Here is a 15,951-nt window from a genome sequence, read left to right as displayed (position 1 = left end):
TTCATCAAAAGGAAGTACAATGTACAAGGACAGATGGGTCATGTAAGCAGACAACCAAACTCTGAGAAAGAATCCACAGGAAATGCTGGCTACAAAACACTAAGAGAAAGGAAGACAGTTTCAAATTTTCTCGGTGCTTAAATTGCTTTAACAAATACACATGGATACAGCCCCCTAGGAGACGCTTTCCCCATCTTGCATGAAAGTTAAACAGATCCCACTGCCATATGCCCCCCTTTTACATGGCACGACGGAGCGGCATGGGCCGCACTGCGGCCGGGCCTGTCACTGAGCAGCAGGAACCCGGGCTCCTCTCCTCACCAATGTGCTCCTATTTAAAGGGGCCACACCTGTGCTGCCTACATGGCAAGATTGCTGTGATGTCAGAAAGAATGTGTAAAAATCTTCTGCAAAGTGGCAAACAAAGCTCTAACGTGCCTTTGAAAAACGCCAAGTGTTTTATACCAGAATCAAAAGGGCTAAGTGTAATTGTACCAATATTTCTAATAGATAACTAAACTTTTTAATTGAAATAAACCTTGTATTTCAGAATAGTGTTCGATGTACAGAAAAGCTGCAGACAGGACAGTGTCCATATGTTCTATACCCAGTCGCTCCTATAGCTAACTCACATAACCGTGGGACACTTACCACAAATAAAGGACCAACACTGGTATGTTACTCAGATGTCACTTGTTTCCCCCTAATGTTCCAGAACACAGTCATCAAGTCTCCTCAGCCTCCGCCTGGCTGTGACAGTTTCTAAGCTCCTGTTTTTGACAACCACGACAGTTTCATAGAGTACTGGTCAGGTGGGCTATGGAATGTCCCTCAAACTGGAGTTGTCTTGTTATTTTTCAATAACACTGGGGTTATTGGTTTGGGGAGAAAGACCACAGAGGTGAAGTTGTAATACATTTTAAAATTAATTTTAAAAAAAGAATTCACATATGCAAAACCAAATATAAAAAAGTAGACTTCTGGTTTCTCATCTGGCATCTAAGGAGCACGGAAGTCATCACTCTACTCTCACCATGAGAAAAAAGTGGAAAAAAAGGAAAATCAACAACTCCTTTAGATCCATTAGATAACTGAGGTCACAGGGCAAAGTGCTGTCCCCAAACTGAGGAGACAGACAGGCGGACAGAGAGAACCACAGCTGGCCAGAGCAGAGGTCCAGGAGGAGGAATCCCGGTACCAGGCAGATTATGACAGAAAGAACTGACATATCAGGCTATGTTTAAGGACAAGTGTCTAGGGAAACCCAACGATAACAAGGGAGACAGAAAGAAGGACACAAGGGAAACTAGCTGATAGACATCCTACAGCGACAGCTAACAGTAAATAGCCTGATCCCAGGAAACCACAAGCCTTCCACAAAGGCCCATTTACCTCAGTTCCTCTGACCCAGCATACCAGGTGGCTTCTTATAAAGGTTACAAGGCAAACTAAAAGACAAACACAGCTTGAAGAGACAGAGTGAACATCAGAACCAGACAGGGATACAGCAAAGATTCTGATATCATCAGACCAGGAATTAAAGAGAATTATGATTAACATGGTACGGGCTCTAATGAAAAACGTACAATGTACAAGGACAGATGGGTCATGTAAGCAGACAACCAAACTCTGAGAAAGAATCCACAGGAAATGCTGGCTACAAAACACTAAGAGAAAGGAAGACTGTCTGATGTGCTCATTAACAGGCTGTACAAAGCCGAGGAAAGGATCTCTGAGCCTGAGGATGTGTTGATAGAAACTTTCAAAACTGAAATGCAAAGAGAAAAAACATGTTCCAGAACTGTGGGACAATTATAAAAGGTGTTAACATGTATAATGAAAATATTAGGAGGAATAAAAAGAGAAAGAAACAAAGAAATATTGGAGTAATAATAGTTGAGAAATTTCCAAAATTAGTGACAGACAGTCAGAGATCCAGGAATCTTATAACACCAAGTAAGAGAAGTACCAAAAACCCTACACCTCACCATGTGACCATGTGATAGTCAAACTGCAGGAAATGAGACAAGGAGAAAATACTGAAAGAAGCCGGGACAAAACCACCTGCCAGGACAAGAGTCACAGGACCTCTCACCTCTCTTCAGAGAGCACAGTAAGTATGGAAGGAAAGACTACCCACCAAGGATTCTGTGTCCACAGGTGATCCCTCAAAGGTGAGGAGGAAATAAAGACTTTCTGAGACAAACAAACATTCAGGCAATCAGTCACCAGTAACCCTGCCTTTCAAGAAATGTTAAAAGAGTAGGAGAAGGGACAAAATCAAATCTGTGTATTTAGCTTGTGGATTAGTGAAATGAGCGGCAGTCATGTTATAAGGGACAGGAGGGAGGGACGCTGATATTCTGTTATTAGCACACACACTACTTGTGAAGTGGTAACATGCTATTGGAAGGTGGACATGGATTAGTTGTAAATGAGTATTGCAAACGTTGGGGAACCACTAAAAAAAGTAAAAAAAAAGAAAAAGTATAATTGATATGCTATGAGAAGAGAGAAAATGAAATTACATATATACTCAACTAAAACCAGAGAAGGCAGAGAGTGGAAGACAAAAGGAAACAAAGAATAAGGGTAATGACTAGAAAACAGTAAACGACTGTAGAAGATATTAATCCAACCACATCAACAATCTCTAGGATAAATATACCAATGAAGACAGACTGTCACAGTACATAAAAACCTAAGACCCGACTATATGTTGTCTATAAGAAACACATCTTAAATATAAAGACATAGATAGATTAAAAGTAAGTGATGGAGAAAGATATGCCATGCTAACATTAATGACCAGAAGCTGGAGTAGCTATGTTAATTTCAGATAGAGCAGACTTCAGAGCAAGGAAAATTGTCAGGGATAAAAAGAGGTATTAAATGATGACAAAGTGTCAATTCTCAAAGAATACATAACAGTCCTAAATGTGCATGTGTCCAACAACACGGCATTAAAATGGTGAGGCGAAAATTGACAGACTACAAGAAGAATAGATGAATTCATTACTGTAGTTGGAGATTTCTATAGCCCTTTATCAGTAATGTGGCAGATCCGACAGAAAATCGGTAAGGACATGGTTGAACTGGATCTAATTGACATTTATAGAACACCTCATTTAACAACAGCAGGATATACATTCTTTTCAAACTCACATGGAACATTCACCCAGACAGACCACATTCTGGGCCATAACACACACCTTTACCAAATTAAAAAAAAAACTCCAAAGTAAACAGAAAAAAGACAAAATCAGAATAAGAGCAGAAATCAATGAAATTGAAAACAGAAAATCAGTAAAGAATATAAACAAAAGCAAAAGCTGATTGTTTCAAACGATCAATAAAGCCAATAGGCTTCTAGCCAGGTTACCTAAGGGGAGGAGGGGAGAAGGACACATTACAAATATCAGAAGTGAAACAAGAGGCATCGCTACAGAGCCTATGGACATTAAAAAGATAATAAAGAAATACTATGAACAATTCTATGCCCACAAATTTGAAAACCTAGAGGAAATAGACCAATTCTTTAAAAGAAACAATCACAGGAAGAAATAGACAATCTGAATATGCCTATATATAGCTAGTAAAGAAACTGAATCAGTAATTAATAGCCTTCCCAAAGAGAAAGCACTGAGCCCATCTCAGATGGGTGCACTGATGAATTCCACCAAATATTTAAGGAAGAAATTATACCCATTTTCTACAATCTCTTTCGAAGAATAACTCATTCTATGAGATCAGCATCACCCTAATACCAAAACCAGGCAAACACATTACAAGAAAAGAAAACTACAGACCAGTATCTTTCAAGAACATAGATGCAAAAATTCTCCACAAAATATTAGCAAATTGAATCCAAAAAAGTATAAAATACCATAACCATGTGGGATTTAATCCAGGGATGCAAGGCTGGTCCAACATTAAAAAATCAATCAATGTAATCCATCACGTCAACAGATTGAAAATAGAAATCACATGATCATATCAATAGATGCAGAAAAGTATTTAACAAAATCCAACCCCTATTTCACTGTCTGCAAACTAAGAAGAGGCGGGAGTTTCCTCAACTCAATAAAGAGTGTTTACTAACACCTGCAGCTAACGTCACACATAATGGTGAAAAACTAGACAGATGTTTCCTCGCTAAGATCAGGAACAAGGCAAGACGTCCCCTCACCACTCCCATTCAACATCTACTGGAAGTCCTAGCTAATGCAACCGTATAAGAAAAGGAAATAGAAGGTATACAGATTGGGCAGGATGAAATAAAACTGTCTTTGTACATGTTCTATCCAGAAAATCCCAAAGAATCAACAAAAAAATCTCCTGTACCTAATAAGCGATCATAGTAAGGTTGCAGGATACAAGATTAATACACAAAAGTCCATTGCTCTCCTTTGTACCAGAAATGAGTAAGTGGAATTTGAAATTAAAAACACAAGACCATTTACATTAGCACCCAGGTTTGCAAGGCTTACCTAAGAATTAAAACACTTAGGTATAAACCTAACAAAATATGTACAAGATCGGTATGAGGAAAATGACAAAACTCTGATGAAAGAAATTAAAGATCTAAATAAACAGAGATATTCCATGTACATGGATAGGAAGATACAATATTATCAAGATGTCAGTTCTTCTCAACTTGATCTATAGATTTCAACGCCATCCCAATCAAAATCCCAGCAAGTAATTTCATACATATTGACAAACTGATTCTAAAGTTTATATGGAGGAAAAAGACCCACAATAGCCAACACAATATTGAAGAACAAATCAGAGGACTGATACTATCCAACATCAAGATTTACTATAAAAGCTACAGTAATCAGGATACTAGAACTGGTGAAAGAATAGACAGATAGGTCAATGGAACAGAGAGAGGAATAGACCAGGAATAGACCAAAATAGTCAGCTGCTCACTAACAAAGGAGCAAAAGCAATTCAATTAAGAAAGGAGGTTTTTCAACAAAAGGTGATAGAACATCAATAGGCAAAAATAAATCTAGACACAGAACCTTCACAAAAGTTAAGTCAAAGTGGATCACAGACCTAAATGTAGAACACAAACTATACCGTGTTTCCCCCAAAATAAGACCTAGCCGGACCATCAGCTCTAATGCGTCTTTTGGCACAAAAATTAATATAAGACCTAGCCTGTTATATACATAACATAACATCACATCACATAACATAACACCGGGTCTTATATTAATTTTTGCTCCAAAAGATGCATTAGAGCTGATGGTCCGGCTAGGTCTTATTTTCGGGGAAACATGGTAAGTCCTAAAAGGTAACACAGGAGAAACTGATGACCTCTTAGATACAATACCAATAGCATGATCCGTGAAAGGAAAAATTGATAAACTGGATGTTATTAAAATTTAAAATTAAGAACTTCTGCTCTGCAAAAGACACAGTTAATAGAATGAGAAGACAAGCCAGAGATTGAGAGAAAATCTTCACAAAATACTTATCTAATAATAAAGGACTGTTATCCAAAATACACAGTGAACTCTTAAAACTCAACATTAAGAAAATGAACAACTAATTAAAAAATGGACATAAAGCCTAAACATATACCTCACCAAAGAGGATAAGCAGATGGTAAATAAACACACCAATGTTCAGTATCACATGTCATTAGGGAACTGTAAATTAAAACAATAATGAGATCCCACTCTACACCTATTAGAATGGCTGAACCCAAAAACACTGACAACAGCAAGTGCTGTGAGGGTGGGGAACCGCAGAGCTCACTGCTGCAGGCGGGATGCAAAGCGGTACACAGCCCTCTGGAGGACAGTTCGGCAGTTTCTTATAAAAGTAAGCACACCCTTACCATGTGATCCAGCAGTCACACTCCTTGGTATTCACCCAACGAACTGAAAACTTGTGTCCACACAAAGACTGCACTGGAATGTTCATAGCCGCTTTCTTCATATTTGTCAAAATTTAGAAGCAACAAAGATGGCCCTCAACAGGTGATGGATAAACAAACTATGGTATTTCCACACAAGACAATATTACTCAGCTACTAAAGAGTCAGCCATTGAAAGACACAGAGGACTTAAATGCATATTGGTAAGTAAGAGAAGCCAATCTGAAAAGCTACATTCTGTGCAATTATAACTCTATGACATCCTGGAAAAGGCACAGTGATGGGGACAGTAGTAAAGACTAGTGGTTGCCAGGGTTTCAGGTGGCGGTGGAAGGAATGAACAGGTGGGGCACAGGGCACTTTGAGGGCCGTGAGACCACTGTTCTTAGACGTGGATGTGCATTTTACAATTAGATGGGTACTAATTTTGATACTGTAATAATACATATCACTATACATTTGCCCAAAGCCACAGAATGTATGACACCAACAGTGAACCCTGATGTAAACTGTGGACTTTAGTTAGTAATACTGTAACAATATTGGCTCAACTCAACAAATGGACACACTAACGCAAGACGTTAATAATGGGGGAGTCTGTGTGTGTCGGGGGCATGTTGCGAGAAGTCTTGCTCCCATCGTTGTCTATAATCACCGTGTCCCACTAACAGTCCTTTTACTTAATAGCATGCTTGGAGGCCATCCCCTGTGCGTACCGAGACTGCATGTCACTGCATGTCCCCGCTGACACCTGCAGCTTCCAACCTGCTTTTACATGCACACGCCCTTGTGAATGTGTGCGAGTGTCGCAGAAAGTCTTAGACGCAGGTGTGCACTTTACATGGTGCTAGGTGGCCAGCTTGCCTCTGTAAGTTACAGCCACAGCAGCAATCAAAAGGCTAGTGTCATGGCTTCACAGAACGTTCTCAGCTTAGGCCTGTGGACGTTAATAATGGGGGAGTCTCATCCATCCATCCATCCATCCATCCATCCATCCATCCATCCACCCACCCACCCATCCACCCCCCCACCCATCCATCCATCCATCCATCCATCCATCCATCCATCCATCCATCCATCCATGGGTGGAGGTGCCAGGAGCAGTCACGTGCACTCAGTAAGCCCCATCTTCCTGCAGGGAAATCAGACTTGGACGTTCACTACCACGGTTCTCACCCAGCTGGAACTCGCTCTTGGGCTTGATGGCAGGAAGTTTGCGCGGCCATTCAAAGGCATCTGGACGGGAGTGCACTGGCTGAGAAAGCCCCGCTAAAAGTTTGAGAGTCAGTTCATCATCCCATGGATTCACAATAGTGAGGTCTTAAAAGGAATGGAAACAGAAGCAAAGTAAACTCAGTACCCAAGAAATGACAAATAAAGCAAGTGGAGGCACACATTAGGTAAGCTTTCAAAAGCCTCATCTTTCAAGACATTGATTCAAATAATAAAGAACAATTTCCAAAAGTCAAAATGGGTAGTTCTGCACAGCTCATTACCTGTCATTTTAGGTCTACAAATTTAGACCAGTGCTCGGTTGAGACAAAGGGACACTTCAGGCACCCAGTGCTGCTGGATTCTGCCTTGAGCACAGGTGTGGGTGCCCGTGTCTGAGGCAGACGGGGTATTCACGGGCTACTCACATGCTCAGATATGTCTTTAAATTGCTTTTCCATTCGGTCTACAAAACACATGGCTTCTTAACACTTGTACTACCTATGTGCAATGTGCATGTAGGAGATACTTTGGGTCCACAAAAGAGAATTATTTCTAATGGGAACACAGAAGCTGGGGGCAGTTATCAAAGACTAACCCAGCATAACAGCATAATGAACACTTTTACTCAGCGCCAAGCGTACAGAGGACACTGATCTGAGAACTTTAGTTAGTAAGTCACCTGGTCCTTAAAGTAAGACTGACATAGGTATGACCACCATCTCCACTTTAAAGAGGGCCACAGAGGAGGGTAATGACCTCCTATGAGGGGGAGCCAGGATGAGAACCTAGCCAGTCTCCTCCAGGGGCTGTGCTCTTAAATATAATACAAGACCAGTTCTGACTAGCCTGGGAGTGGGGTCCCCCAACCCTGAGCCTGTTTACTTTCCTGTAAAATGGGAACAACCATATCATAGTAAATGCCTAGCACAGTGGGCCCCCCAATCTCAATCCCCTCTTCCAAGAGTGGTGACTTGGCACCTTCTAAGATCACAATGGGTGAATGAGCCCGCAGGCGTGCTACTGCTGTATATACCGGGACTTTCACGTAAGTCCTGCCTGAGCTCCTGTCCTGCTCGGCGAGCTGTGTGCAGAGCAGCTTTTACCAGGCCACTGTCCTTATAAGGGGACAAGAAGACTGAGCATCATTCCTACCGGGGGCAGGGCCACTCCCAAGTGGGCAAGTCTGCGTCCGTTCTGCCTGGGGCCCAGCGCTGGCGTCTGCCGGCCCCCCTGCAGCGGCAAGGTCAGTGTCGGCGAGTGTACAAGCCTCCAGGCCCCGCTCCGCCTCCCGGGTCAGCACACCACCTGCAGCTGGTGGGCGAGGATGCAGCAAGGACACTGAACACACATCTGCAGGGACTGCTGGTTCCAGACCTTCCTCCTGAATGGGACTGATGGTGAAAGGGATGAGAGAGGAGGAAACAAACACGTGATTACAACCCTCCTGGATCTGATCACGTCAAGTCCCACACAGCAGTTTCCTTTTCATTCTAGGAATGACATTTCAAAGTTGCTTAACAAAGAGTTGACTAAAGCCATTTTCTTCAGATAAACAGATGCATGCAAATACAGACAGCTAGTACAACATGAACAGAAAGAAATCAAAGCCATGGTAGTGCATGTATCAAGTAGGTGGGTGACACACTGGGTATTCTTTAGCAGGATGTTGGGAGGAATGGGTTTAATTCTACCAAGCTGTCGTCTGAGCGTCAGTACTGTCACTGAGACTGAACACATTTCTAACACTGCAATAAACAGGACGCGTCAACCACCATTCAACCGCCTACTGCCGGTATAGTCCCCTCCCACACACACACATACAAGCACATCTGTGACACTTTCCCAGTCTCGTCCAGCTGCCCAAGACCCTGTCAGTACTGGGGAGTACCAGCCAGGCGTGCTGCAGGGTGCACCTCAGTTTGGGTTTCTCTGAGGTCTTCCTCAGGTTGGGACTGTGAGTATTGGTTTGGGGGAGAAGATCAGAGGTGAAGTGCCCTTCTCATCACATGACACCACCATGCATTACCACCTGTGACACTGACCTTGATCATTTGGTCAGGTTGTGTCTGCGGCTTTCTGCACAGACCCAGCATGGATTTTAATGACTGCACGCCGTTTGATCCAGCGGCTGTATGCTGGAATATCACAAGCCAATGGTTCTTAGATATGAAATATTTCCAGAATTTTATAAGAAACCAGGGGTTTCTACATACATAGAAAAAGTTGTCTCCAAACCGTATACGTTGCTATGAGCCACATGCGTGCCTGAATTACCACAGGGGCATAAGTGATTATAAAACCCCTTTTACCTCTCCATGAGGACATTTTGATTAACTTTCTAGCTCTTTTCCCCTGTAAACTGAAAAGGTAAGACTATCACTGTCATCATTGCTTATGGTAAAATGTCACCTTCACTGGTAACCGTATCTAAACTGGAAGAATTAGAAATATGTGCTGGGAACCCACTGCTTCAGGCTTTGGGTACCATGAGTCTCGTAAAGGGTTTGTCCCTTGTGGGGACGCTGGAAACTCAATCTATGGAGTGTTTCAAGAGCCACTGACTTCCGTTGAAATAAAGCTTCCAGGCAGGGAAGCCTCTGTACCTGGGTGAAGTTTCCTTGGAACTTAACTGTCCTGCAGGGGTCCAAGACAGTCGTTTCCTGGAGAGGACGACCCTGCTGGCAACTGTGACTGTCGTCCTACATCCTGCTAAGTTAACTGTATGCCAAGTGTGGCTTATGGAGCCTTGTGCGTCAGACGTTTATTGCATGTAGGAAGATGCCTGGTGGGTAGTACAGACTATGCCCATTGGGCAGGACTTTAAATTAAATGGCAGAAGCCATTTAATTTGCATTAATTATTATTCATGACAACTATTTTCTCCATGTTTAGTCATTATTTTTTCTTTTGTAAATTCTGCCCATGTCTTTCATCCAATCATTTATTTACTAGAGTCTTAGTTTAAGAAGGGTTTTTTGATAACAAGAGCCAGTACAGCATAGTGGTGAGAGCAAGGGTTCTGAGATCAGAGATACAGGTTCAAATCCCAGTGCTGCCCATTAGAAGATGTATGTCATTAATTTAATCTTCTAGACCTGGTTTCCCCACCTTACGATGGTAGAAAAGAATAGTTCCGACAACTAAAGTTATTGCAAGATTAATCAAAGGACAAAGTACATGAAAATCATAGGTGCTGTGCTAGAGTGTAATAAATACTCCAAAGGTTGGCGTTATTTACAGTGTCTATTACAATCACCAGACTATTCAAATATGGTGGAATTTGACGTCTGCAAAGCGTTACTGTATGGTAAGTCTGCTTTTTGCATCAATACCTAAGAGGCTTAAACACACTACTTTCCTCCTCGTAAAAGAAAGTTACTGATTTTCTCAATTATAATGGGTGTAAAGAAGGAATTATGTCTGCTCAGTTGTGCAGTAGTCCTCCTATGTCAGGAGGGAATGAGGAGACATGACAAGCAGATGCAGCATGGTGTCCAGGGCAGAGGAAGGGCAGGTGGCAAGCCGGGAGACCCACGTGCAGTCTGGATGGCAGTTAAGAGTGTATATATAACCAGTGCTGCTTTGTTGGTCTTGACAACAGTGCAACTATAATCTAAGACTTTACAGGAAATTAGATGAGGAGTATATGGGAATTCTCTGTTATCTTTGCAACATTTTTAAAAATCTAAAATCCTTCCAAAATTAGTTTGTTTTTAAAAAAATTCACAGGGAAAATGCCTGTGTCAAGAGGTGGAAGTTGGGCCGGCCCGGTGTGGCTTAGGCGGTTGGAGCACCGTGCTCCTAACGCCGAGGTCCTCGGCTCGATTCCCACATGGGCCAGTGAGCTGCGCCCTCTACAGCTAAGATTGTGAACAACAGCTCCCCCTGGGCTGCAGGGAGCAGCCACGGGTGGTGTGGGCTGCTGCAGGCTGCTGTGTGCTGCCGTGAGCCGCCACCAGCATGGGCCAGGGAGCTGTGTCCTACACAACTAGACTGAGAAACAACGGCTTGAATCGGAGTGGCGGGGGGGAGGTGGAAGAAAGGGGAAAAAAGAAAGAGGTAGAAGTTGCATGTATAAATCCATCTGTATAAAAATATACTTATCCACGTGTTTGTGTATATTGGATGAAAGGTGGGGCTGTATGCGTGTGGAGCTGTGTATACAGTCGGTCTTATTACCGCGTTGGATCTTCTCTCTAAAGTCATTGCAAACACTGAACCACTGCTCCCAGGAGAAATACACACTGAGGTTCCTGCGAGCCTCTGGTCACAATGTCGTATTTAAAGACACCTTATTTAATATGTATTGTTGAACTCATTGCCATTGAACTCACGGCCAAGAGTGCTGTAACTCCTGCCTGAACAAAGCTCATCTAGCACATGTTCTCCCTGCAACACATCATGGCTTTCTGGCACTCAGAAACACTAGATAGCACGTCAGCTCCATACTTGGAGAACATTTTAAACAGTGAAATTGCTATCAACAGCACAAAAATGTAAAAAAAAAAAGGCACCACTAAGTAGGTACACTGCCAAGGACACTTAGAGCGTGAGGGATGTGGCTACCCAGCCTCCCCAGGGAACACACGCTGAGACTCGGATTTGTCATCTCTCTCATGTCTGCAGGTGACTGCAGAAGCACCATGAGCGTTAATTTGGGGGTTACAGATACATTTTAGCATGCAGGTGAGTTCATAAATGTAGGGCCCATGAGTGATGAAGGCCAACTGTACAGATGCGTGTGTGTGTGTGTGTGTGTGTGTGGAGGGGGGGCGTTGTACCAATGGTAGGCAGTTGGATGGTGGTTGACACGTCCTGTTTGTTGTATTGTTAGAAATGTGTTCAGTCTCAGTGACAGTACTGACGCTCAGACGACAGCTTGGCGGAATTAAACCTGTTCCTCCCAACATCCTGCTAAAGAATACCCAGTGTGTCACCCACCTACTTACCAGCCGAAGGCCCTGACATAGGAGGACTACTGCACAACTGAGCAGACATAATTCTTTCTTTACACCCATTATAATTGAGAAAATCAGTAACTTTCTTTTACGAGGAGGAAAGTAGTGTGTTTAAGCCTCTTAGGTATTGATGCAAAAAGCAGACTTACCATACAGTAATGCTTTGCAGACATCAAATTCCACCATATTTGAATAGTCTGGTGATTGTAATAGACACTGTAAATAACGCCAACCTTTGGACTATTTATTACACTCTAGCACAGCACCTATGCTTTTCATGTACTGTATCCTTTGATTAATCTCACAATAACTTTAGTTGTTGGAACTATTCTTTTCCATCATCATAAGATGGGGCAACCAGGTCTAGAAGACTAAATTAATTACCTACAATCATGCATCTTCTAATTGGCTGGTAAGTGTCTGCAGAGGGAATCAGAACAGAAACCACCCACAGGGATCTGCGACCAACTGCTTCTCTCACGGCTCCCACGTAGCCCGTGTTCAGGTTAACAGTCATATTTATCCACGTGAGGACTTTCTGACTTAAAGTTGAGAGTCAATAAAAAACTCTGTTAGCCTTTAAAGGCTAGAATATCATTACTTCTTAAAGGGAAAACTAGAATGAAAATGGAGTGACAAGGCCATGTACATGCACATAATACCTGAACTTTCTGTCTTTTGAGGGTCCCACATTTTCTTCACACGAATCCAAAGTCACATGGGTACACAGTGTTGCTGCCACATTTTCTGAAATGTAGAAAATTAGAGACAGACATTATGTACACACACGTATACACATATGACTTTACATAGTTATCAAGTCCAGGATTTTTTTTTATATGACTTTCATTATAATTTCAAAATCGTGTTCCATGGTAAAGTATGCTTTAAGACTTTAAAGATGGGGGAAAAAAATCACCAAAAAAAATTCTACTACTAATATGTGTGAGCATTTCAACTCGCTACATCTAATCCATACAATCCTTTCAGAGAACAGGGCCTGCAGAGGGGTGGGATGAGCAGACCAGGGGAGGTGACTGGTGTGGGTGGCAGGCCACACTCTTTGGGAGAACCTGACAACAGGAACAGAGAGTAAAAGGCTGCTGTGCTCTGGAGGGCAGAGGTGTCCTTCAGTCAGTCGGCTGGTGTTTAGCCGCTTGAATGATGTAGTGTTTACGTCAGAGCACTCCCTGGCAACACTTATCACACCCTTTAACTAAAAATAGTAACAACTACAGACAGGGCAGAAATATAGAAGAAACCTCTAAAGTGACGTAACACTAAGAATATACTGCATTTGGTTTTATCAGATGTTGCTTCACTGAACAGGAGCTCATACTTTAGTTCTAGAATATTAGTTTCTATTTACAGAACCAAAGTGGCAAATACTCTTAAGTACAGCCAATATTGACTAAGTTTCTATATTTTGAAAGACTGGACTGATTAGTTTTCTTGATAAAAAAAGGCTTAAAATATTTTTTTGTTAAAGTGGCAAGCTTGTGATAGTACTTGGCAATTGTCCAAGTTTCAACTGAACTCTCCTTTAAAATTCAGAGAAGAAATATACCATATTGGTTTAGTACTATATGAAAAAAAAATTCACCCCTTATTAAACAAACATTTTTAGGTCTATGGGCTCAAATATTCTTCCATTTCGGGGAGCGAAACTCTTTGGCAGTCTTTTCATTGGCATGATTTGGTGAAAAATTGCTATTTTTAAAACGTGCGGGTGGCCAGATGGCTCAGTTGATTGGAACTTGGGCTCTCAACCACAAGGCTGCTGGTTCGACTCCTGCAAGGGATGGTGGGCTGTGCCCCTGCAACTAACAACGGCAACTGGACCTGGAGCTGAGCTGTGCCCTCCACAACTAAGACTGAAAGGACAACAACTCGACTTGGATGGAGCTGATGAGTCCTGGGAAAAACACACTACTGTTGCCCAATACAAAAGTCCTGGAAATACACACTGTTCCCCAATACAGTCCTGTTCCCCTTCCCCAAGAAAATCTTTAAAAAAACAAAACAAAAACGTGCCAACAGTGGTAAGAGTTTGGCTAGTAAATCATTAGTCATCAAAATGGTCTATCTAGTGGGCCCAGGTCTCACAGTGTATACTCTGTAGGTTGGTCCTTAATAGGTGACAATTATCTGTGCTTGATGACAATGTAATGTGTTCAGGTTCAATTCAGTTATATGAAGATCTTTGATATAGGAGTGTTATGTTTGGGGGAAAATAAGGACTATTTGTGAGTTTTCTCATGATGCTCTTGGAGTCAGGGCGCTAAAAAATAAGAAAATATGATTTTCTGAGCTAATACTTGGCTATGATTCCAAAGTAATGAGACTTGTAGACAAATATCAAGGACTGAAATTTGCTATTTGTTACTTTTATCAAATTAGAAAATATAAATGTTCAGCTTTTAGCATTCAAATCATTTACTCTGTTCATGCTGGCCTTTTTGTTTGTTGTAAATCACAAAATGAACCCACACCCTACACAAGCAGTGTCACACACACCTTTGTCTTCCAGAGCATGCCCTGCATCCACCGGAAGTTTCTGGAAAGGTGTGGATGCAAACCGAGCGGCAGCCGTGAAGTCTCCTGGGCTCGTAGGACTGGGTGCCAGGGTCTTGGTGTAGCGGATGCCCCATACAGTAGAGTCATCCAAACACTCCTCAGGATAAGGCACTTCCTGCAACAAAAGGTGAATGGAAGAAAAGCAGTCATCTATCTCCCTGTGCTGTCCATGAAATTTAACACATTAATACCTTTTAAAGAGTAAAAAAAAATGAGGAATTACAGAAGAAACAGATGGAACCTTGGCTGCCACACAGCCACAGACGTCATGGTTCTGTTCTTTTCCCCACAACTGGACTCTACTTATGTCTGCACACTCCACTGGGGTAACACCACACACAAGGGTCACAGTTTTGTCTTTCAATGTTTACATTTTGTTTTAATTTGAAAAGTCTAGATTTACAAAGGAACTACGAAGATAGTACAAAGTTCCCATGTGCCCTTTATCAGGCTTCTCACGCTCATACCTTAGAGTACACTTGAGAAGGACTATGAACTGTAGGCAGTGTTTGGATTTCCCACTCAGGTCGCTTTTGTTGCGGCTCCAGTGCGGGCGCCTCCTTAGCCTCCTCCAATCCAGGCCAGCTCACTGGTCCCGCCTAGTCTTTCTCATACCCACACCAGCGAATACCGGTCAGGGACTGTAGAATGCCCCTCTAGTTTAGGTTTACTTGATGTTTTCTCAGGATTAGACCAGGGCTATAGATTTTGGGGAAGGATAGCAGGGTAAAGTGCCCTTTCTCATTACGTCATGTTGGAAGACACATGACAGGAACACACGTGATCTCTGGTGAGGCTCAATGAACCCTTGGCTAAGAAGGTGTCTGCCAGGCCTCTCCACTGTAAGGGACAGTTTCCTGTCTCCCTGCTGCACGTGTTCCAGACAAGTCACTAAGTCCAGCCTGCACTAGGACGACGGTGATCTAAGCTCCATCCCCTGGCCAGAGGAGTACCAGAGAATTCACAAACAAAGGTTAAAACCACCACAGTAATTAATAAATAATTTGGGTGAGATACTTGGAGGCCATACAAAAATCCTGTTTCTTCTTAAAGTTCGCTGGCTAATTTTAGTATTCACCCATGGGTCTTGCCTGCAGCAGCTACTATTATGTGGTTCCAATGGCCGCTTTCTACCGCCACACATTCGTCTACCTTCCTTGGAATTCTGTAAGGATGTTTCGTCCTCTCTCCCTTTATTTAGCAATAAGGGTATTTATTTTGGTTCTTGGGTTAGAATCTAATGCTACCCTTTCCTACTTACTTTCTTGCTCACATCACGCCAGGTCTGGCCAGGGGCTATGCTGGCTG

At 42.4% G+C, this 15,951-nt stretch overlaps 1 protein-coding gene across 3 annotated transcripts in view; it reads right to left on the bottom strand.

Moving 5' to 3' along the window:
* Positions 1 to 15,951, bottom strand: part of BUB1 (BUB1 mitotic checkpoint serine/threonine kinase) — a 50,711-nt gene that overhangs the window by 3,948 nt on the left and 30,812 nt on the right. For all 3 annotated transcript variants that reach the window (XM_019725844.2, XM_074332507.1, XM_019725846.2), the window contains 4 exons: positions 14,584 to 14,758; positions 12,729 to 12,813; positions 8,261 to 8,499; positions 7,070 to 7,213 (listed from right to left, as the gene is read on the bottom strand). In XM_019725844.2, coding sequence (XP_019581403.2) covers positions 7,070 to 7,213; positions 8,261 to 8,499; positions 12,729 to 12,813; positions 14,584 to 14,758 — 643 coding nt within the window. The remainder of the gene's footprint in view (positions 1 to 7,069; positions 7,214 to 8,260; positions 8,500 to 12,728; positions 12,814 to 14,583; positions 14,759 to 15,951) is intronic.

This window comes from Rhinolophus sinicus, linkage group LG05 (genome assembly GCF_036562045.2).
Source record: "Rhinolophus sinicus isolate RSC01 linkage group LG05, ASM3656204v1, whole genome shotgun sequence".
In the NCBI taxonomy this organism is placed as follows: Eukaryota; Metazoa; Chordata; class Mammalia; order Chiroptera; family Rhinolophidae; genus Rhinolophus; species Rhinolophus sinicus.
This window is presented reverse-complemented; position numbering and strand designations above follow the sequence as displayed.